Source organism: Pongo pygmaeus, chromosome 8 (genome assembly GCF_028885625.2).
Source record: "Pongo pygmaeus isolate AG05252 chromosome 8, NHGRI_mPonPyg2-v2.0_pri, whole genome shotgun sequence".
Classification (NCBI taxonomy): Eukaryota; Metazoa; Chordata; class Mammalia; order Primates; family Hominidae; genus Pongo; species Pongo pygmaeus.
Window position 1 is genome coordinate 55,719,647 of NC_072381.2, and position 22,978 is coordinate 55,742,624.

The following is a 22,978-nucleotide window of genomic DNA, read 5'->3' on the forward strand; positions in this document are numbered from 1 at the left end:
TCCTTAGGAGGGCAGAAATTATGTACAAGTTAATTATACCAAATTCTAATTTTTGGTTCATATTTCTGGGCTATTAGTATTTTGTGTGTGTGTGTGAGTGAGTGTAGGAGCCTTTTCTTCTCCATCATCTATTTTTAAAATTGTTATAGCTTTAAGAAGTACTAACATGATGAGATGTGATTTCTGTTTGTAATTGCACAGCTCTTTCAAAGTCTGATTCAGATGCTAAAAATCAAATACGGTACGTACAACTTCCCTTTACTTTTCAGTAATTCCTAGAAACAGAATACCTGGAAAAAGAATGAGTTTGATTTTGTTAAACGTACCCTCAGAAGGGTCTTCATTATTAAAAAGAAAAAAAAATTCTATGAGAGGATTTTATTCTGACTTATTTGAAAACAAATGATGTAAGAGGAAATATGGCAACTTTTCTAGAAATGAAGCCATTTAGAGCAGAATAGAAATAAATTAATTGGAAATATTTTACCACCAAGTAGCTAAGTTAACAAAACTTTATGAAAATATAATGCCAGACGAGGTCTTCAGTTTATTATTTGCCTGGTAATTCCCTTTGTATGCAGAACATTCGTGTTATTCACATATCCTTGTCTGTTTAAACATGGTGATTACACTGCTATTGAGCATCAGGGCAGGCAAGTTGTGTTTATTCCCACAGAATTCTCCAACTTTTATTTGTGGCCATATAGAAGTAAGCTACTTCTGATGTGACATGAAAAATTTTACACAGAAAAATCTGTATTTGCACATCCTTTGGGGGGCTTTATTTTTGCTAAAAAGTAGAATTCACACAAGCAAAAAAAAAAAAAACACATGCAAAATATTTTTGTGCACACCTTTAACAGGCTACATTCCACTTCTGAAATCTTTCCAAAAACAAAACAAAAAATCCCAAAGTCAGAATACTGAGTTAAAAAGTTAACATTATAAAAGCTAGGTTCCTAACACAAACACTGCAGATATAAGCTGCAGATATAAGTCACTCCATTGCAAAAAGTTGTGGTTATAATTTATTTTTTTATTTTTTTATTTTTTGCAACGGAGTTTTGCTCTTGTTGCCCAGGCTGGAGTGCAATGGCATGATCTCGGCTCACTGCAACTTCCGCCTCCAGGATTCAGGAGATTCCTGCCTCAGCCTCCCAAGCAGCTGGAACTACAGGTGCCTGCCACCACACCCGGCTAATTTTGTGTATTTTTAGTAGAGATGGGGTTTCACCATATTGGCCAGGCTGGTTTCAAACTCCTGACCTCAGGTGATCCACCTGCCTTGGCCTCCCAAAGTGCTGGGATAACAGGCGTGAGCCACTGCGCCTGGCCTATAAATGTTAAATTAATGTCAACAATGAGGAGACAAGAAATGTAGCTCCAAAGTGTGCTCCCCACCATGGATTATGAAAAATTTTGTTTAGTGTTGTAGGACATCCACAATGTAAACTTGAGCTAGACACAGCCTTACTCCTGACACTACACCAGACTCACAGACACTAAGTGAACCACACTCAAAACTACCTTCTTTTCCTGCTACCTTTTAAGTGTTGTTTTTTTTTTTTTTTTTTTTTTTGCTAGTTTTGTCTTTTTGGCAAATAGGAGTCCCTCAGAATCTACACGTGCTCTGAAATGTAGAAAAATTGATTCAATAAAGGACGGTGGTGAAACTGTCCTTTGAGATATTTTACTTTTCTTCTTAATGATCATACACTTTTTAATGATCGTGTGTGTGTGTGTGTATGTGTGTGTGTAAAACCTTTAAAAAAAGATTTTGGAAACTGAATTCTGGGAACATTTTTTTTTTTTCTTTCCTCAAGACCAGTCCCTGATAATTGAATAGATAGTTTTTGGAGAAAACGACTTAGAGCCTGTCAGTACAGTCAGCAACCTCCTTGTCCCTGCATATTTGAACTTTCCAAAAATAACAGAATGCTCCAAGGTACTTGTCTGCAACTCCTGACAAATCTCCAGGCAGTCCCAGCAGATTTTACTCTGCCTGCTGCTTTGTATTCACCTTCTCACAGATCCAAAGGTAGGAAGGGCCCTGTGGCAGGAGCACATCCATGTCCCTCCCTGGTGCTCCCTGGGGGAGACTGGTGGCTTTGTGCTTGGAAAAAATAGGGGCTTCCTGCAGCTAGGGACACAGCTAGCTGCTTCCTTCTCCCTCATGGAGAAGAGACACTCAGGTAAGATGGAAGTCCCCCGGAAGTCTCAGTCCTTAGAAGAAAAGAGTTCTAATACATTCCCATAAAACATTTCAAACATGCAAAGAGAAAAATCCAAAACAGGAGTGAGGACAGAATAGAGTGAGTTGGAAGAGAGCCTAAATATCGTGCTCAAGTGAGAAACATCCACACAAACTGCCTGCTTCAATGCCATGTTTTCGACGAGCATATTAACAGGGCTTCCTAAAAAGGAAAGCGACTACACTGCTTCCAACCACAGAATCTAAGCTGCCTTGTTTATCACCAAATAGCTTTAAGATGCTTACCTAACTCAAACTATCACTAGTATAAAGTAGTTTGAAGGCCCCTCTACTTCAATAAATACTTAAATAATAGCTAGATCAACTCAGCTCATACATTTTCAAAATATTGGCCAAAACAACAAATGCATATATATCAGTGCATCTGTTCCTTCCAGCAGTTAACACAATTGTACAAACTCAGTGTGCTGCATTTAAAGGAACATTTGAAAAGGATGATGCAGACCTGAAGGTGGGAGGTCCTGCCTCCTCGTGTGTTCTTACTGAGGGTGGCAGAAAGTAAGTTTCCTCTTCCCCACCCAGAGTTTGGGCATGTGAGCCTATTCTGCCATCCTGTTTCAGACACTGTCTCTCTGTCTCTCTTCTGTTCCATAGGCCACCAAGCCTATTTGAGATGGAGGGTACTGGGGGAGACGTCATAAGTGAGCAGTCACAGGTTGGGGTGAAATTCATGCACACGACTGGACACTCATGCTAACGAACCCTTAAAGCTAAACAAAGGCCAAAGACAACCCAAAGCCTTAAAAAAATCTCTCACACACCACAGAGCAAAACTGGAAAAACCCAATTCTACTTTCCCATCACAATTCAAAAAGGAGCTAAGCCTTCTGGGGATGTTGGATGTTTCAGACTGAGAGAGGGTGGCTGACAGGGCCATCTTTTCTCAGCTGTCTGCAACCTGAGCCAGAGCCCTTCCTGGAGCCCTGGCAATTGCCCAGTGGCTCCCAGAAGACATCTCTTTGGACGTCCGGGCTCCCATTAGAAGGTTTTAAGTTTGTTCAAGGTCTGAAGTCTGATGCGCAGTGGTAGCTCCATGACGCTAGTAATGGAATAACACTTCCTTTTTTGGTGAGGAAAGCCCAATGGGTCTTAGCTAACAAGCTCTCAGCTATGACTCTAAAAATACCCTGCAGCGAGTGCTGTTTGGCACTTCAATTTGTTTGCCAGGGGAGCGCTTAAGAACTCCGCAGAATGCTTCAGATTCTCCACAGCTGCTCTGAGCTCTGTCCTCCTCTGGTGACCACAGCAAGTGTATCGCTTTGGGAAAGCTGCTTGTTGCTTTTCACTTTTGAGTTCTTGGAATTCTGCTCTAAATGTCTGAAGTACAATTCCAGTCTTGGATTAATAACTAGCTTGGTTTTGAGTCTTCATTTGGCTCCTAGTCTGAACTATGCAAATACACAATCTGTGTACAGAAGAAAAAACCTAAAATTATACTTCCAAAGGGCTCAGTCGCTTCCTCTCTCTCCCCATTCCCCTCAGAAGAAACATCAGCCTCCCAAATCCTTTGTTGCCAGCAGCAGGAGCAGCTCCGGTCCTCGTCAGCACAGGCGGCCTTGGCCGCCTACAAGTTGATGGTGTGTGCATGCTTCTTGCACAGGGGTCTGTCCTTCTTGGAGTAGAACGGCTGCCCCTCCAGATTCACATGGCAGACCTGGAGCAGAGAACAGACCTGCATGAGACCCACGTGGCGCAGGACATGAGCAGATTTCAATCACTTTTTTAAGAAAACACCCTGGCCAGGTGCGGTGGCTCAGTCCTGTAATCCCAGCACTTTGGGAGGCCAAGGCCGGCAGATCACTTGAGGTCAGGAGTCCGAGACCAGCCTGGCCAACATGGCGAAACTCCATCTCTACTAAAAATACAAAAATTAGCCAGGGGCATGTTGGCATGCGCCTGTAATCCCAGCTACTCGGGAGGTTGAGGCAGAAGAATCTCTTGAACCCGGGAGACGGAGGTTGCAGTGAGCTGTGATTGTGCCACTGCACTCCAGCCTGGGCAACATAACAAGACTCTGTCTAAAGCAAACAAACAAACAAACAGCCTTGCCCCATGCATTCTAGAGAAAAGGCAACAGCCTATTTCTCCCACTATGAATTCTTAACGATGGAAGCAGAGTACATGAGTTGGACTATATAAAAACTAAGATTCCTGAAGAACAGAATAAAATCAAATGAAATTAATTAAATTTAATGGAATAGAGAAAATATACACTATGAAGCTGACCAATTCATGCTATTCAAAATGTATAAAGAGTCAATACAAGTTCACAAGTCAATATACCACAGAGAGGATTCACATCTAAAGAAAATCATTAGTAAACTAACAAACACATCAGAGAAGATTGTACTCACTAATAATTAAAGAAAAAGCAAATTAAAACTCCCCTGACTCCAGGCGCAGTAGCTGATGCCTGTAATCCCTACACTTTGGAAGGCCAAGGCAGGAGGATCGTTTGAGGCCAGGTGTTTGAGACCAGCCTGGGCAACATAGTGAGCCTCTGTCTCTACCAAAAAAAAAAAAAGAAAAGAAAATTAGTTTAAAAAGTTACAAGAAAAACTGCCCTGAGATACCACTAGACACATATTAATCTAGCAAGACAAATAAAACAAAAAAACCTCAATGGGCTGTCACCTTTAACCTAACATGCCTGTAGCCAAAAAGCTTAAAAAAAAACCAAAGTATTCAATCAAAAATCAGCAATGCCAAAAAGGAACAAGGCCTACTCGTGCACTGCTAGAGACACGTGAGTGAGCTCAGTGTTCCATAGGGAATCTGGCCATGTTGAACAAGAACCATTGAGATGTGACCACTCTGTAACCCAGTAATGCCATGCTAGAGAATTTTATCCTGCAGAAGCAACTCTGCAGAACAAGAAAACAACCTGTGCTCAACTAGAAACTGAAAACTACTAAAATTTCTCTCAATAGGGAGATGATTCAGTAAATTTTCATGGTGTATTTTTCTAATGGAATGCCACCATTTAAAAAGAGAGATGGGCCAGGCATGGTGGCTCATGCCTGTAATCCCAGCACTTTGGGAGGCTGAGGCAGGAGGACCATGAGATCAGGAGTTTGAGATCAGCCTGACCAACATGGTGAAACCTTGTCTCTACTAAAAATACAAAAATTAGCCGGGTGTGGTGGTGCGCACTGGTAATCCCAGCTACTCAGGAGGCTGAGGCAGGAGAATCACTTGAACCCGGGAGACGGAGGTTTCGGTGAGCTGAGATCGCGCCACTGTACCCCAGCCTGGGCGACAGAGCGAGACTCCATCTCAAAAAAAAAAAAAAAAAAAAAAAAAAAGGTAGATATGGAAAAGTATGCAGAGAAATATACAAAAAAACAAAACAGATGAAATTCTTTTTTTTTTCTTTTTTTTTTTTTTCTTTTTGAGACGGAGTCTCACTCTGTCACCCAGGCTGAAGTGCAGTGGCGCGATCTCAGCTCACTGCAACCTCTGCCTCCCGGGTTCAAGCAATTCTCCTGTCTCCGCCTCCCTAGTAGCTGGGATTACAGGCGCCCACCACCATACCCAGCTAATTTTTTTTGTAGTTTAGTAGAGACAGGGTTCACCATGTTGGCCAGGCTGGTCTCAAACTCCTGACCTCAAGCAATCCACCTGCCTTGGCCTCCCAAAGTGCTGGGATTACAGGTGTGAGCCACCACGCCCAGCCCAAGAGATGAAATTCTATATCCCCATGATGACAACATATAGTCTGAGGCTGGAGGCATCCCAGAAAGAAGAGAACTAGTTAATATTTGTGGGGGCTACCGTGGACCAAGCAGGATGCCACACACTCTATATACAGCAGCTCATTTAATTCTCATGAAAACCTTATAAGGTAGGTATGCCTTTCTCCCACTTCACAGCTGAAAAAACTGGGGCTCAGAGGGCCCATATGTCTTCCTTAAGTCACAGACCTAGTAAGTTGTAGGCTGGGAATCTCTGTCCATGTCTGTAAGACTCCAGTTCTATGCTAATTTTTCCCGTACCCCATAGAAGAAAGGGGCTGTGTTTACTTGAAATTGATCTGGGTTCATGGGTTTGTACAGACGTAGCCCTCTGAGTTTGCTGGACTACTAGTATGTAAGCTGGGCCCTGGGTTGGCAATATGCCAGTAGGTCAGAGTCTGCCAGGAAGTCACATTGGCTGGCATGGGTCCCAGCCTAGGAGAGGGCAGTGAAGATCCCTGCTGGGGGGCAGAATTGGGAGCCATCTCCAGGACACTGACATCAGGAGGAGTGCACGTGGAGTCTCCACATACAGGTATCCCCCATGGAGACAGAGAAATCACCCCCGAGTTGAGCTTGGGGCAATATGCATGTATTCAGTCCAAGAGAGTTGGAAAGGAAAAGGGCACCACGCTGGCCCCATGTGCAAGGCTCTGATGGTCCAGTTGGGGACATTATACCTAGGATCACACAGGGCTTCCAATGGGTCCTGGGAGCCAATGAGCTGCAAAAGTGTTTGAAAACATCCCAGATGGATGCAGTGATGCTGAGTATAATCAGGCTCGTGTGGAGGCCTCAAGCTGCTGGTGACAATTTAAAGACTATGCAAAAAGATGGACACCCAAGATCTAACTGGTGAGAATGGGCTTTAGGGAAGACAGAAAGGCATCTCTGGAATGAGTCAGCCTGTCAATGACTGCAGCTGTGGCTGGGAGACCATACCTGGACTGGGACAATGCTGGTTGCTTGTGAGAACTTTGGGATGAGTCAGGCTGGGGAGAGAAGGTGTCCAGGGACTGAAGACCAACAAATGAGAAAGGGACAGAACCTCAAAGATGGCTCATAGGTGAGATGGGGCTGAGGGTGGGAACCCTCATAGGGAGTTGTGCCCAGTGTCTTCTTGGTGCAAGGTGGCTTCATGGTGGAGGAGGCCTTCTGCCTACCCAGCACAGGGGGCAACAGGGATGGTCCAACCCCCAGGCTCTGTGGCTGGGTGACATCAGGGCCTGGCTATAAAAGGGTGGCGACCATGGACAGTGCTGACTGCAAGTCCCAGCAGAGTTAGGGTAATAAACTAGGCCAGCTGCAGCAGCCCCTAGGTCTGCCTACAAAAGTTATATCACCGCCCATCCCCACCTGATACCCACACCAGTGGGGAAGGGCAAGACTTAGAGCAAAAGAGGGATGGGTAAGACATTTTTCCTCCACTAAGGTCGGACCCTTTCCATTGGAACTCAAGTGTCGACGCCAGACAGAAGCTTAACTTTCACCCTGACCCACACTGCACTTCTCAGGCTCCCAGCCTTTACTTTATATGCTTTGGACTTGAGGGATACTGTCCTGTTCTACTTTTGAATTGCTCACATCTGTTGCTTTGTTCACCTCTCAAGATTCTAGATTCTGTCAGGGTAGAGACTTGTTCTGGAACACTCTTGTACTGCCCAAATGCCAGGAATATTTGGTAAACTGAGTTAGTCTAAAGAATGTGCTATCCTGAGAGCTCACTGGTGAGAAAACAGCACATCAGCTGGGAGAGCTACTCCAGATCTTTCTCTTACTAATTTTTTGGAAGTTACATGAAAATACATGCTCATCAAAAGTGATTTGGAAATATGAAGTGACAGAAAGAGGACCAAAAAAAAAAAAAAATCCCTCAAGTCCCTCAAAGTTTTCCAATCAAAAGATTTCTTCCCAATGTTAAGACCATGTTCCGGCTGGGTGTGGTGGCTCACACCTGTGTAATCCCAGCACTTTGGGAGGCTGAGGTGGGTGGCTCATGAGGTCAGGAGTTCAAGACAAGACCAGCCTGGCCAAGATGGTGAAACCCTGTCTCTACTAAAAATACAAAAATTAGCCAGGCGTGGTGGCGGGCGCCTATAATCCCAGCTACTCAGGAGGCTGAGGCAGAGAATTGCTTGAACCTGGGAGGCGGAGGTTGCAGTGAGCCAATATCACACCACTGCACCCCAGCCTGGCGACAGAGCAAGACTTTGTCTCAAAAAAAAAGAACCATGTTCCACTTTGCTATATGTTGACAGAGCAGTGAGTATCATGCAGGCTGGTTTGGAGGGAGAACGAACGATCTCCATGTTGATCCTCCAAAGGGCAGTGCTATGGGCCTCTCACAGGCTGGACTTCACTCTCTGGAACTTATTTGTAATATCAGCCTTAGCCACCCCAAGCTTTACGGCTTCTTCTGGTCTCTCTCTTGGACTTTTGCTGTTGTGACTCAGCGGAAATTGCGAGGCTTGCAGAAGCAGACCCACACTCACCTTTGCCACGATTCCCTCTGCATGTGACACAGACCTCTCATCAGCCTGCCCATGGAAAACAGGCCTTCTGTGCCACTGTCTTCCTGGACCTTCCCCAAGTCTCTTGGATCTTTCCAGAAGCTGGGTAACCAGACGTGCAGGCAGTGCCTCAGGACTAGACAAGCCATGGCTTGAATGTAAGGTTCAGAGAGCCCTGTGCTGTGCCTGACACAGGGGAGCTATGACTCTGTAGGGGACAACCCCAAAGCCAGTATACTTACATCATTGTCTCTTTTTGGACGGGATGTGTTTAAAACACCCTAAAAGACAACTAGAGAATCTGTTCAAAGAGCTAGAAAATCAGAGTGTTAAGGGGTTGAATTGTATTCCACAAAATTCACATGCCAGAAGGCAGAGTTTGCAGTGAGCCGAGATCGCACCATTGCACCCCAGCCTGGGCAACAAGAGTGAAACTCCATCTCAAAAAAAAAAGGAGACCCACACAGAGACAGACACACTCAGAGGAGAATGTCATGTGAAGACACACACAGAGCGGAGACAGGTTTGTGACAATGGAGGCAGGGACTGGAGTTACACAGCTGCAAGCCAAGAAATGCCAAGGATTGCTAGCAACCGCTAGTAGCTCGGAGAGAGACTATGGCCTCCTGTCAGCACCTTGATTTAGGACTTCTGGCCTCCTGAACTGTGAAAGCATTCATTTCTGTTGTTTGAGCCATCAGTTTGCAGTAATTCGTCAAGACAGCCCTAGCAAACCAACACACAGAGTGAATACAGTGCGTCCCACAGATGGTGGGGTAGGGAAACGAAGTGTGGAACCAAAAGTATATGGCCGTAAACTTTATGACTAGGGTCATCCTATGTCAGAAGTCTATAAAAATTATTCAAGTAAAAACTGTACAGATATTTCATACATTTCCAAAATTTACCTTGAGACACTCTGGTTAAAAAAAAATAGTAGAGGTGTCTTAATTTTCCCAAATCAGCCAGGCGTGGTGGCTCATGCCTGTATTCCCACAACTTTGGGAGGCTGAGGTGGGTGAATCACCTGAGGTCAGGAGTTTGAGACCAGTCTGGCCAACATGGTGAAATCCCCTCTACTAAAAATACACAAAATTAGCCAGGCATGGTGGCATGTGCCTGTAGTCCCAGCTACTCGGGAGGCTGAAGCAGAAGAATCGCTTGAACCCAGGAAGCGGAGGTTGCAATGAACCGAGATCATGCCACTGTACTCCAGCCTGGGAAACAAGAGCAGAAACTCTATCTCAAAAAAAAAAAAAAAAAAAAAAAAATTCTCAAATCAAGATTAGGCAATGACAGATTGAAATTAGGGGGCTTTCTCAGGGATGACTGTTTCCTACCTCTCCTTCAGAGTCTAAATGTCTGTAGGCTCACCATCATATGCCCACCCCAACCCAAAACCCTCAGAAGGAAAATGCCAGTCTCATACTAAAAGTGACCCGGCTGTTCAGCAGAAATAAGTAGCACATAGTTAATAGTTAATCCAGGGCTTATCTCCTGGCAGCTATATATCAGGAAAGGACCACTTAGGAAAATAAAATGGTACTCAGTCTTGCTTTCCAAAGGTTCTACCAAGAGAAACACTATCTCAGCTTTTCATCTTTTCATAGGATTAGTCAGCTCCAATCTAGTGTTTGGGGTAACAATTCGGAGGGGAAAACCTTCAAGTCACTCCATCGTATCTGAAGTGACATATAACCATGGGAAGCCAACTGCCCCTCTCAAAGCCAAGCATCATCTGCTGCTTTTGCCCACTGACAACACTGCTGGTGAGACAAGCCGCTGGTTTGCCAAACCCTGGGACACTCTGTTGTCCTTAATGAAATGGAAAGTAACAAAGCCACATTGGTTTATAAATAATTATTAGGAAAAAAACTTAGTTCGACTGTGATGTATCAAGGCATCATGGTGTTTGCCAGCTTTTAAAAATGATCAGGATGTCAGAAAGCTAGCGTGGCAAGGTATGTAGAGGTTGGTCATCTGGCTCCCACTTCCTCCCTCCTGCCTCTTCTCAGAAAGCCAGAGCCCCAAGCTAGAGACATACTGCGCAAATGAAGCAGGTGTCGTGCCAAGTGTGGCCCAGGGCTTCGATAAACTTGTCGCCAGCCTCCACGGGGAAATCGCAGCCATGGCACTTGGTGCTGAACAGATTGATGTAGTCTGAAATGAAAAGCAGAGTGAAAACCACGCACCCAGGGGGGCAGAGGGGACCCAAAGCCAACACAAACCCCAAATCAGTGGGCAGGAGCAGGGGGTGAAATCTAATTGGTTGGTTGTCATCTCACAGATGAAATACTCAGTTACATGACTGATAGTTTTCCATTTTCCAATCATTGCATTGATGTTGTTCGGACCCAGGCTTAGACACCATCTTGTGCTGGTTTGATTTGCAAACACTTTCTGGAATTGTCATCAACCTTTTGCAGGGAGATTGTCTCCTCTGCTTCTGTCACCCCAATAGACCAAACAGATCAAGCCCCAAAGAGAAAACAATCCATATTTCCAAACATCTATGCTTAGTTTGGAAGAATGAGGGTCCAACGTATTTAAGAGTTATAGAATTTTCTTTGCTTGGCCATTCTTGTGCCATGGGGCATTTGTGTTGACAACAAGTTTTTACTACTATAAACAGTATTTGAACTACTTTATTGGGGCATGTCCTCCTCCTCCTCCTTCCCTACCCCCAACCAAGGAGATAATGCTATTAAATATTATCGATATGATGCTTTGCAATTTACCAAGCATTTTCACATGGATGGTGTTATTTACAAGTATCTCAATGTCAGGGACTACATCTTAGCTTTCTTTGCACTCCCAGCACAATGCCTGACACACAGTCAATATCCAAAACATATATAGGGAATGAACGCATTAACCAATCAATCAGTTCATCAATGAATGAAACTGATCGTCACAAAATCCCTCAGAAGTTGAACTATTATTATCTTTTTGTTTTGTTTTGTTTTGTGGATGAGAAAATTGAGACTCAAAGAGGTGAAGGGCCCAGCCAGCATCCCACAGCTGAGGCACAGTGGGTCAGGTTCTGTGCTCCTTCACCAGGGCAGCTGTCCTCTCTAGGCCCAAAGGGGCTACAGTTCTACTACACTGGCTGTAGAACATCTCTAGATTATTCTAGAAAAGCTCCATCCCGTTTACAAAGCTTTCACCCCTCCTGAGAAGTGTACGCATTCCTCCATAACTCTTCCACAGTTGGCTTTTTCTTAAGTGATTTCCTGTTCTTCTTGTGGATAGTATGTCCATTCATCATCTTAGACCACATCTTACTGAGTGCCAGTGTGCCATGGGGGTTACAAAATTGGACTCTGAATAAAGGAAGAGCTGGGTTCAAATCCCAACTCTATTAAGAAACGTTCAAACCTGGGGCAAGTGGTGTAACTTCTCAAGGCCTCAACCTTCTCATCTGTATAATGGGAATAATTATTGTACTGAACTCATGGGGTTTTGAGTGGATTAGATAAGATAATGTAAGTGAAGTATTTGGCACAAACACTCAAAAATGTTGGCTCTTATTTTGAAAGTCTTCATAACTGATGCAAAGAGGGAAAGGAACAATGATTTGAGTGCCATTGTGCCTCCTGTTTAATCCTCATGACATCTCTGTGAAGAGATAATATTCCCTATTTATTTATCTATTTATTTATTTTATTTATTTATTTTTATTTTTTATTTTTTTTCAACGGAGTCTCACTCTGTCACCAGGTTGGAGTGCAGTGGCATGATCTTGGCTCACTGCAACCTCCGCCTCCCGGGTTCAAGCAATTCTTCTGCCTCAGCCTCCCAAGTAGCTGGGAGGACAGGCACGCACCACCACACTCAGCTATTTTTTTTTTTTTTTAGTAGAGATGGGGCTCACCATGTTGGCCAGGATGGTCTCGATCTCTTGACCCTGTGATCTGCCCGCCTCGGCCTCCTAAAGTTCTGGGATTACAGGCGTGAGCCACCACGCCCAGCCTATTTATTTTTTGAGGCAGACTCTCACTCTGTCACCCAGGTGGAGTGCAGTGGCACAATCTCAGCTCACTGCAACCTCTGCCCCCCAGGGTTCAAGCAGTTCTCCCACCTCAGCCTCCCAAGTAGCTGGGATTGCAGGCATGTGCCACCACGCCTGGCTAATTTTTGTATTTTCAGTAGAGACGGGGTTTCACCATTTTGGCCAGGCTGGTCTTGAACTCCTGACCTCAAGTGATCCACCCGCCTCGGCCTCCCAAAGTGCTGGGATTACAGGCATGAGCCACCACGCCCAGCCTAGTATTCCCATTTTAAAGGGGAGGAAACTGACTGGAGAGGTTCCATCACAGAAGTCATAAGGAGTAGCCCCAGTCCTGATGGACTCCAACATTCAGCCTCCTTCTATGGCTTTACGCTGTCTCCAGCTCCTTATCAGCCTGGCATTGAGCTTTGATCAGTTACACTTATCTCTTGCATGTGTTTTCCAATATATAGCTTCCCCTTTTGTGCTTAATTGTAGTTTGTCATACAAATGCTCTTATGTATCCCAGTCCATCAATCTTCTCTGATGGAACACTTAATTTCTTTAGTAGGCAGAAATGCATTGCCTTGCCAGAGTAAGAAAACATCATTCTGCTTCCTTTAGAAAGTTACGGCCCAGGTTGCAGTTCACTCTGTGCTCTGCAAGAACTTACTACTATCTGGTATGGGCTGACCCATCTCCACCTGAGGACAAGCCCTGCACCCACTTACGACTTCTTTCTCATCACTCCCAGGTGGTCTCATGGTGCCCTGGACTTTCTCTTACACCTCCATGCCCCTGTGCAAACCAGGCCCTGGGCTTGAAAAACCATCCCCACTTTCTGTACCTGAGAGAATCTCTGCAATCCTTTGTGCTAGGCTATCCTTCAGGGAAGTCTTCATGCCCTACATACCCCAACCAAGAGTGATGAGATGGCCTTGCTGAAGGCTTTCCCTGGGCTTCCCTCCTCCATTTATCCATGCATCCTATCCATTCATCCATCATCTCCTTTTTTTTTAGATTGAGTCTTGCTCTGTCACACAGGGTGGAGTGCAATGATGTGGTCACAGTTCACTGCAACCTCAACTTCCCGGGCTCAAACTATCCTCCCACCTCAGGCTCCTGAGCATCTGGGACCACAGGTGTGCACCACCATGGTCAGCTACTTTAATTTTTTTTTGTTTTGGAGACGGGGTCTCCCTATATTGTCCAAGCTGGTCTTGAACTCCTGGGCTCAAGGGGTCCTCCTGCCTTGGCCTCCTAAAGTACTATGATTACAGGCGTGAGCACCAAGCTTGGCTGTGTTCCATATTTAAATAAATATAAAAATTAAATTAAATGGTTCAAACAACCTAATTAAATAGTGATTCCTTCTCTTACTGGCTTTTCACAGATTAAGCTATTAAAATGGCTTGAATTGGCCAGGTGTGGTGGCTCACGCCTGTAATCCCAGCACTTTGGGAGGCCGAGGCAGGTAGATCACGAGGTCAGGAGTTCAAGACCAGCCTGGCCAAGATGGTGAAACCCCATCTCTACTAATAATACAAAAATTAGCCAGGCATGTTGGTGGGAGCCTGTAATCCCAGCTACTTGGGAGGCTGAGACAGAGAATTGCTTGAACCCAGAAGGCGGAGGTTGCAGTGAGTCAAGATAGCACGACACTGTACTCCAGCCTGGGCGACAGAGCGAGACTCTGTCTCAAAAAAAAAAAGACCTCACGCCTGTAATCCCAGCACTTTGGGAGGCCGAGGTGGGCGGATCACGAGGTCAGGAGATCGAGACCATCCTGGCTAACATGGTGAAACCCCATCTCTACTAAAAATACAAAAAATTAGCTGGGTGCAGTGGTGGGCGCCTGTAGTCCCAGCTACTTGGGAGGCTGAGGCAGGAGAATGGCATGAACCCCAGAGGTGGAGCTTGCAGTGAGCCAAGATCGCGCCACTGCACTCCAGCCTGGGCGACAGAGCGAGACTCCGTCTCAAAAACAAAACAAAACAAAACAAAACAAAGGCTTGAATTTACTTCTAGAATGTCTTGTCTTGCCCACGGATTCATTTTTCTGTTTTAAATTCGATTCCATATGATTTGGAGAATTGTCACTTTGTTTTAAAATTTGGTAGCACAGGTCTGATACTAACACTTTTTTTTTTAAGTTGGTATTTTTCTTCACTTATTTCTGCAAAAGGAGAACATTGCTGGTACCGAACAAAGTCTGTGCATGGGCCTTTTCCACAAGGAGTATAATCTAGCTCCTCATATATTTATTCCTTCCTTTATTTCTCCCTTTAAGTCTTTCTAATTTTCTTTGACTCTCTCTTGTCCCAAGCTGAATTACTACCCTCACATTTAATGGATTTTATTGCTATTGTAAAAGGATTTCCATCCATCAAATTGTGGGTGCTCTGTGTTGAAAAGGGGCTTGGTACTTTTCTAGAGCAATGGTTCCCAAACATCAGAAGCACTTGGAGGGTTTGTTGAAACACAGGGTGCCAGGCTCCCCTCCAGAGTTTCTGATTCACCAGATCTGGGGTGGGGCCTGAAGATGTGCATTTCTAACAAGTTCTTAGGTGATGTTGCTGCTGGTGTTGGGACCACACTTTGAGAAACACTTCTGATTCCCACACCTAACTGAAACACCTGGGTAGGGTGGGGCACCCTACGAAATGCTGCTTCTGTGGCACTGAGGTAGGTCTGAAAAAATCTATTTTCTCTCTAGTTTGTTAAGTTCCCTAGATGACCATGATGCCAGGTTTGGGAACTGCTCAGGTGCAGGTTCATCTGTGAAGGGCTGACCCTCCTACCTCTCTTCTTTATATGCGGATGTCAGCTTATCTTTGCAGCCAGTTGAAGCATTTTTCAGCCTAGACCCTATCATTCTGGCTCAATCTGCAGATTTGACAGGACTCCCTTCTGTGTCTTCTTCCAAATTGTTGAGTAAAATGACGGGACGTAAAAATGAAGTTTCACCTCATACCCATTAAGATAGCTATTATTTTTTAAAAAACAGAAAATAACAAGTGTTTGCAAGGCTGCAGAGAAATTGGAACCTTTATTCTCTGTTAATGGGTTTGTAACACAGTGCAGCCATTATAGAAAACAGTATGAGGTTCCTTACGAAATCAAAAATAGAACAAAATCAAAAACAGGCACGGTGGCTCATGCCTGTAATCCCAGCACTTTGGGAGGCCAAGGCAGGAGGATTGCTTGAGCCCTGGATTTCAAGACCAGCCTAGGCAACATAGCAAGACCTCATCTCTACAAAAAATTAAGAAAATTAGCTAGGCATGGTGGCGGATGTCTAAAGTTCCAGCTACAGGCTGAGGGTGGGAGGATCAACTGGGTTTCTCCAGGCACATAGGTCTGAAGGTAAATCTGCTTCCTCACTGTCTTCTCTTAACACTAGACCGTCTTCTTCCTGGATCTTCTTACTCAAAACATCATTTTTGAGAATCTTTTTGGGGGAGTTGCTATGATGAGGGGCAGCAGTGATAATGGAAATCTATCATTCTTTCAAAAGCCTCAGACACAAATTGCAGCTTATCTCAAATAATAGAAGTTATAATGCTTTTAGTAGAAGAAAAACAGCAAGTTGTATAAGCATAACAGCTCTTTCTTTAACTATCAATCAATATCATATGCTCATAAGAAAGGAAAGGACTGGTATTATCTTCTCCCTTTTACAGATATAGAAACTGAGGCACGGAGTAACTAAGTGACTTGTTTCAGGTCATTCAGTTAACTTCAGAGCTGGGAAGGGCATTCACTAGTACAAGAACCCAAGACGTTTCTTTTCTTTCTTTCTTTCTTTTTTTTTTTTTTTCAGATGGAGTCTCACTGTGTTGCCCAGGCTGGAGTGCAATGGCAGTATCTCAGCTTACTGCAACCTCTGCATCCCGGGTTCAAGCGATTCTTCCACCTCAGCCTCCCGAGTAGCTGGGATTACAGACGCCCGCCATCATGCCCGGCTAATTTTTGTATTTTTGTAGAGATGGGGTTTCACCATTTTGGCCAGGCTGGTCTTGAACTCCTGACCTCAGGTGATTTGCCTGCCTTGGCCTCTCAAAGTGCTGGGTTTACAGGCGTGAGCCACCGCGCCCAGCCAAGACGTTTATTTTCTAATTTACAGTCAGGGGAAAGAAGTTTTATTTTGTTTTGCTTTTTCCCTTGAGGAACTGAGTGTTTTCTCCTTTCTGATTTTAAAGTAAACTAACTTACTGTGTTTCTCTTTTTGCCCTCAAATTTGCTACCCAGTTAGTCCCTGCAGCTCTGTTATTCTTCATAATCAGCATGCCTGCTTTTCCCGCCTCTGATTTTCTGGTTCTGCTGTCTTAGCCTTCATGTCTGTGTTACCTTTTCTGGAACCTGCTTCAAATCCTTTCTGAAGGGGGAAGTCTCTGAATAAATGAGTGACTGACTCCCACCTATCTAATGAAGTGCTTTGTCTCCTGAATTTACAATAATTTACTTGGCATTTTAAGATAACATATAGCATTTTGAGGGTACAGAGAAACTGTGAATTCACTCGTGAGATTACAGGAATCTGAAGGAACATCAAAGTTTGATAAATATCACAGGGGCAGAGGAAGGGGTCTCGCATATTTGATGTTCTACACGCCTTCTCTGGTTTAATCCTCACCACAGCTCTGTAAGGCAGGTGTTTACAGATGAGGAAAGTAAGGCTCAGAGAAGGTTAGTAACTTGCTCAGGGTTACAAAGCAGCCCAAAGTGGAACCAGGAATAGAATGAAGGACAAAGTCCACAGCCAAGGCCTTTTCAGACTAGACCTTGTGGTCTCCAAATAAAAAATAACCTGAAAGGTTTCCCAAGTGGTCATAAGATGCCAACTTGTGATCTAAATTTTTTTTTTTTTTTTTTTTTTTTTTGAGATACAGGATCTTACTTTGTTGCCTAGGCTGAATACAGTGGTGCTATCACAGGTTACTGCAGCCTCGAACTCCTGGACTCAAGTGACCCTCCCACTTCAGCCTCCTGAGTAGCTGAGACTACAGGCACGTGCCACCACACCTGGCTAATGTTTATATTTTTTGTAGAGACTGGGTCTTGCTATGTTGCTGGTCTCAAACTCCTGGGCTCAAGCAATTCTTCTGCCTCGGCCTCCCAAAGTGCTGGGATTAAGGTATGAGCCACCTCGCCTAACCAGATCCACATATTTGATGCATAAAATAAGCTATAGACTCTGCACCTCACTCTCCCCAAAGCTGCAACCATATGGGCAGGGGAGATAGTTAACTTCCTTTGTGTGATATTAGCATGATTCTGCCATTAAAAGCAAAAACAAAGGTTTCTTCCAGAAATAAAGGCCTCTGGGTGGTCGGATGTGAATGGATTAGGCAGGAGTCAGTTCCCTGTGCCTGCCCCTTTCTCCCAGGCTGCGGGGCCTCCCCACATGCCATCGAAGTGTTCCTACCTTTCTCGCAGTAGGGCTCCCCGTCTTCCATGTGGAAGAGGCTGTTCCCGAAAGGCTTTTTGCAGGCTGCACAGACGAAGCAGGTGGTGTGCCATGTCTGTCTCAAGGCATGCATTACTTCCTGGGGGAAAGAGCCTAAGCTCAGGACAGAAAGGAGAGAGGGAGCGGGCTTGACTACCCCACCAGGCTCCAGCCACTGCCCGAGCATCCTACCAGGGAACAGGGCAGGAGAGCTCAGGATGCAGGCCTTGGTCACTCTGAAGAAAGACCCAGGGGCGTCAGAGAAGGGGTTGTCACTCTCCAGCTGGGTGCCAGGTTCTGTGCTTTCTTACATAAACTGTGATGCTTAATCCTCCCATTAAACCTGGGAGGAGGTACTGCTTATTACTGTCATTTACCAAAGGGGCATTGAGGGTTAAGGCCACATTCTGGTGAGTGGTAAGGTCACGCTGTGAAGCAACCACTTGCTTTGCAGAAGTTCCACCACCATGTCAAGCTGTGTGGAACAGGCACACAATCATCTCTTGCATGAAGTTCATTTATCCCCAAGTTTATTGGTGGCAAACCAATTCCCTTTTAGGATAAAAATGGAGTTGCTTTCTCCGTTACCAGCAACTTCTTGGCTTCCTAATGGGATCCCACGATCTTGGGGAAGGGCTGGGGAAGAGACATGGGTCAGAGGAAAGGGAGGCCTCCCACTTACCCCCATAATTTTGGTGTTGCACTTGGCACACAGCGGGGCAAAGAATTGCTCATAACATCGCTCACAGTAAACGTTGTTCTGCTCTTCCACAAAGCACACATCTGCCAGGGAAGTCTTGCAGTAGGCACAGGTGAACTCTTCAGGGTGCCAAGAACGGCCCATGGCTACCAGAAATGGGCCCCTGGGGAAGCAGAGAACGGCACCCAGTAAGGCAGCTCCCAGAACTTGGAACTAGATATTTGAAGAACCCCAACACTGTTTATACTTTTACCCAATAACTCTGACTTTTGTGACTGTTCTGATGAAGTAATGTGAAATTCAGAGAAAGCTCCATGCAGAAAGGTGTTCATTGTTGCATCACTTACAATAAAGAAAATCAAGAAGCAACTCAAACATCTACCAATAGGGGACTGGGTAAACATATTATAGAATTCAGTTGACCACTGATAATGATAGTAAGAAATACAATAATGATGATACTGATGGCTAACATTTATTAAGTGATTACTCTGTGTCAGGCTCCATTCAAGAAGACTTTTGCATTTATTAACTTGCTTAATTCTCACAACAATCCTACGCACTAGGTACTATTATAATACCCATTTTTAGTTAGGGAAATTGAAGCACACAGAGTTTGAACAACTTGTTTAAGGCCATAGGGCTAGTAAGTGGTAGACCAGGATACAAACTTGTATTGTCTAGTACCAGGTTAGCAGTCAGAACAGTGGGACTATGAGGACATTTTTTTATATTCTGATTTTTACTTTTCTGTGTTTTCCAATTCTTCACTAATGAGTATGTATTACTTTAGTTTTAAATAAAAGTGCATTTTTCATGTATATAAGCTCACACCACACATGCACACAAACATACTGTATTCAAACAACAGCACCCATGGTCCATGGCTTCTAAGTATGAAATCACTTGTTTTCATTTTAGTCTGGCAGATGCCCACCAACCCCCTGAGCAGCCCAGGCCTGTCTGTGGAAAGACCCAGAAGCAACCCTAAAGGAAAACTGGGTCAAAACCAACACTGTCTTACAACATGCCCCGTAAACCTACTGACAAGCCTGGTGATTCCCAGAACTCAACCTTAGCCCAAGGGGGAGTTCCTGGCACCAGGCACCCTGCTGGAGCTTCACCCACATACCTCATGCCATTTCTCCCAGCTCCCTGGGAGAGTGGGTGTCACACAGGTATGGCAGCTAAGGCTCAGCGAGGTCAGACCAGAGGGCAAGCCAGAAGGACCCGAGGCTTTCTCCCTACACTTGCCTCCTACACCCATCTCTCCCAACCAGGGCTCAGACTGTGGGCAAACACCCCACACACACGCCCTTCCAGTGCCCCAGTGCAGGGACACAGCTGGACCATACCGGATGACATTGTTGCAGTGGCCGCAGAGTGGAGTCCGGCTGCTGGCTGGGAATCGCTCAGCCCTCTGGACGGTCCCCCTGGCAAGTGGTGGCACCTGGTGACCCGCTGGGGTGTAGGCTGGGCCCCCCCGGGGCAGGGTCTGCTTGCTGACGGAGGTGGTGCTCTTGCCCGGGGCAAACTTCTGGGAGAAGCTGTCATCTGTCACCCAGGGGGGACGGCTGGCAGGCTCCGCAGGGCCCCCGCTGTAGGCCACCGAGGGTGCAGGGTTATAGTTGGGGGCAGGTGAGGGGGTATAGGCTGGTGCTGGGGATGGAGTGTAGGTGGGGACAGGTGAGGGGGTGTAGGCAGGGGCAGGGGAGGGGGTGTAGGGAGTGGGACTGTAATTGGCCCCTGGGGACGGGCTGTAGGTAGATGCAGGCACTGCAAAAGCCAAAAAAAACCCAAAGAAAGGTGTGTCAGGAATTCATTCTTCCCAGTTCCCCTCACTCCTAGCCAGAGAAATGCAAAAGGTGACTTTAACATTAGAGCAGCACAATTTCAGTTTTTTCGGGAGACTTGTTCCTGAACTTCTTGATGGCCCAGATTGGAATTCTCGCAGGGCGTTCAGAAAGCTAGGGAGCAAGCACGGCAGAGCCCTCTGTGTGCTGGAAAAGGGACATGGCTATAAATATCTGCAGCTGTGGAGGGTGGGGCTCCGCCAGGCCTTGACTGCCCAAGGCCTGCATAAGACGCGGAGTGGGGGTGGGGGTACCTGGGCGGGGAGAGGTGGGAGTGGGTCAGCTCGCCCTTGACTGCAAGATGCTTTCAGTTGCACTCTGACCAGTGATTTGACATCTGAAATACCTCCCTTGGCATAAGTTTGCTGAACCTGGACCTAGGTCAGCCCTAAGGACAAAACAGGTGACCTGGTAGCTGGGTTTTCAGGTTCAGGTTTCAGGTTTAGCTACAATTACTTTCTTGAAAAACAGCTCGGCTTGATTTGTATTGGGGGGCAATTCCATCTTGGTTTGATTAGGGTGGGGGATCTTGAAGGAGTCATTCAGAGGGTGCTGGGCAGAGACTCTAGGGTGACACAGCCTAGAAGTAGCTGCTCACTTGGCCCGTGGCTGCCCTGGGGGACCCCTGTACCCCCACATCACTTTGGTGGAAGCTGAGAGTGTGTCTGAGTGACTGTCTAAAGATTGCCCAGGCAGTCAGAGCACAGGGAAGAGAATGCACTGCCTCACTTCTACCACCCCCTCCTCCAGCTCCCTGAGAGCAGAAAAACGTTTTGGGCTCACAGCACAGAAAAAGCATTGCAACTGCTTACCCACAGCCTCTCTGTGGCCCTCTCCGGCCTGGGCCCTCAACACCTAGCCAGGGCAGACCCAGCTGCACCCTGCACACAAGCTCCAGCTGGCCTCCTCTTCCAGCGAGTGAGGTTCCAGAAGCCTCACCTCATTTCAGTCTGCTCCTCGGCAAAGAGGCCTCATTCTCCCAACCCTAGGAAGCATGTCGGCACAGCCTCCCTCCCCATTCCTGAGCTCAGTCTGGGCAGGACGGACTGCACTGAGGCAGTCCCTGCACCCACACCCCGCCTCTGCCCCCCACCCCATACTCTAGCCTCAACCTGGAGAGGAAGGTTTTCCTTAGGGCCTAAGACCCTGGCCTCACCTCCAGTTTCAATTTCCCACCTGGTTCCCCTGGGCCACCTGGGGCAGCCTATGGCTCCCACTTTGCACCTTCCACTCCCAGGTGACCCACCCTTCAGAGCTGGGTGAGCTGGAAATCCCTGTGCTGGGGGTGAGTAGGGACCAGGTAGATAGGATCCATCCATGTTGAAGGAAGAAGAGATAAAACCCTCCACAGCCCTGCCCTGGAGCCATCCTGCCAGTGAGGCCTTCAAAAGATAATACCGGTTGGGCATGGTTGCTCACGCCTGTAATCCCAGCACTTTGGGAGGCCGAGGTGGGCAGATGACGAGGTCAGGAGATCGAGACCATCCTGGCTAACACGGTGAAACCCCATCTCTACTAAAAAAATACAAAAAATTAGCTGGGCGTGGTGGCGGGTGCCTGTAGTCCCAGCTACTCAGGAAGCTGAGGCAGGAGAATGGCGTGAACCCAGGAGGCGGAGCTTGCAGTGAGCCGAGATTGTACCACTGCATTCCAGCCTGGGCAACAGAGCGAGACTCCATCTCAAAAAAAAAAAAAAAGATAATACCTTCTCCATAAGGAATCTTCCTCCCCTTTAGGGGTAACGGGGCACATAGCATCTGTCATCTGAATCAGTCTTCACATTATTCCCTCTTTACACTTGAGGTCACTGAGGCTCAGACAGAGCTAGTAAGTGGGAATACATCTCCAAAACCATTCATTCTATCATCCCAAGCTGCCTCTGTAAAGAACATGAGTCCAATTTCTAGAAAATCTCAGTGCAACATGTCAGGGAGGAGTCATTTTCAACATGAAGGAGACCCCCTGCTGTGGAGTCTTGATAGCATAGCCAAGAGCCCTGGTTGCAGGATCCAGCTCTACTACCTCCTGGTTATGTGTCCTTGGGCAAGTTCCTTAACCTCTCTGGGCCTCAATTTCTTCATCTAAAACTGGCAATACTAATTCTTAGTATCTCACAAGGTTATTATGAGGATTAAGGGAAGGTAAGAAATATAAAGAGCATAGCCTAGTACCTGGCATAGTGTGTCACTAAATGTGAGTGAGGATGGCAAGGATGGGGGCAACCTGGGTGTCAGGGTCAGACGTACTGTCAGCCTGTCTCATGGCCTGCTGCTCACCTAGGGAAGCCCAGCCCAGTTAGACTGGTAGCGCCTGGGGTTGGGGGAGAGGAGGGAAGGGAAATGGAACATCTTGAAGTCAGATAACCTGAGACTGAGGTCTGTTCAGTGGTGGTGGAATGCCTGACGCCCTGCCTGCCCCACAGGGCATGCTGGGGACCTGCTGGAGTGACATAGTGAATGGATTTTGTAA

The 22,978-nt window shown here is 46.1% G+C and overlaps 1 protein-coding gene across 9 annotated transcripts in view; it reads right to left on the reverse strand.

Moving 5' to 3' along the window:
• Positions 1–406: 406 nt before the first annotated feature.
• LDB3 (LIM domain binding 3) overlaps positions 407–22,978 on the reverse strand; it is an 81,724-nt gene continuing 59,152 nt past the window's right edge. For 5 of the 9 annotated variants that reach the window (XM_054435361.2, XM_063669873.1, XM_063669872.1 and 2 more), the window contains 5 exons: positions 20,012–20,432; positions 18,639–18,819; positions 17,936–18,056; positions 10,561–10,676; positions 407–3,926 (listed from right to left, as the gene is read on the reverse strand). In XM_054435361.2, the coding sequence (XP_054291336.1) occupies positions 3,837–3,926; positions 10,561–10,676; positions 17,936–18,056; positions 18,639–18,819; positions 20,012–20,432 (929 nt within the window). In that variant the 3' untranslated portion in view covers positions 407–3,836. Of the gene's footprint in view, positions 3,927–10,560; positions 10,677–17,935; positions 18,071–18,638; positions 18,820–20,011; positions 20,433–22,978 lie in introns of those variants that run through there. The other 4 variants (XM_054435365.2, XM_054435362.2, XM_054435368.2 and 1 more) reach the window with 3 other exon arrangements.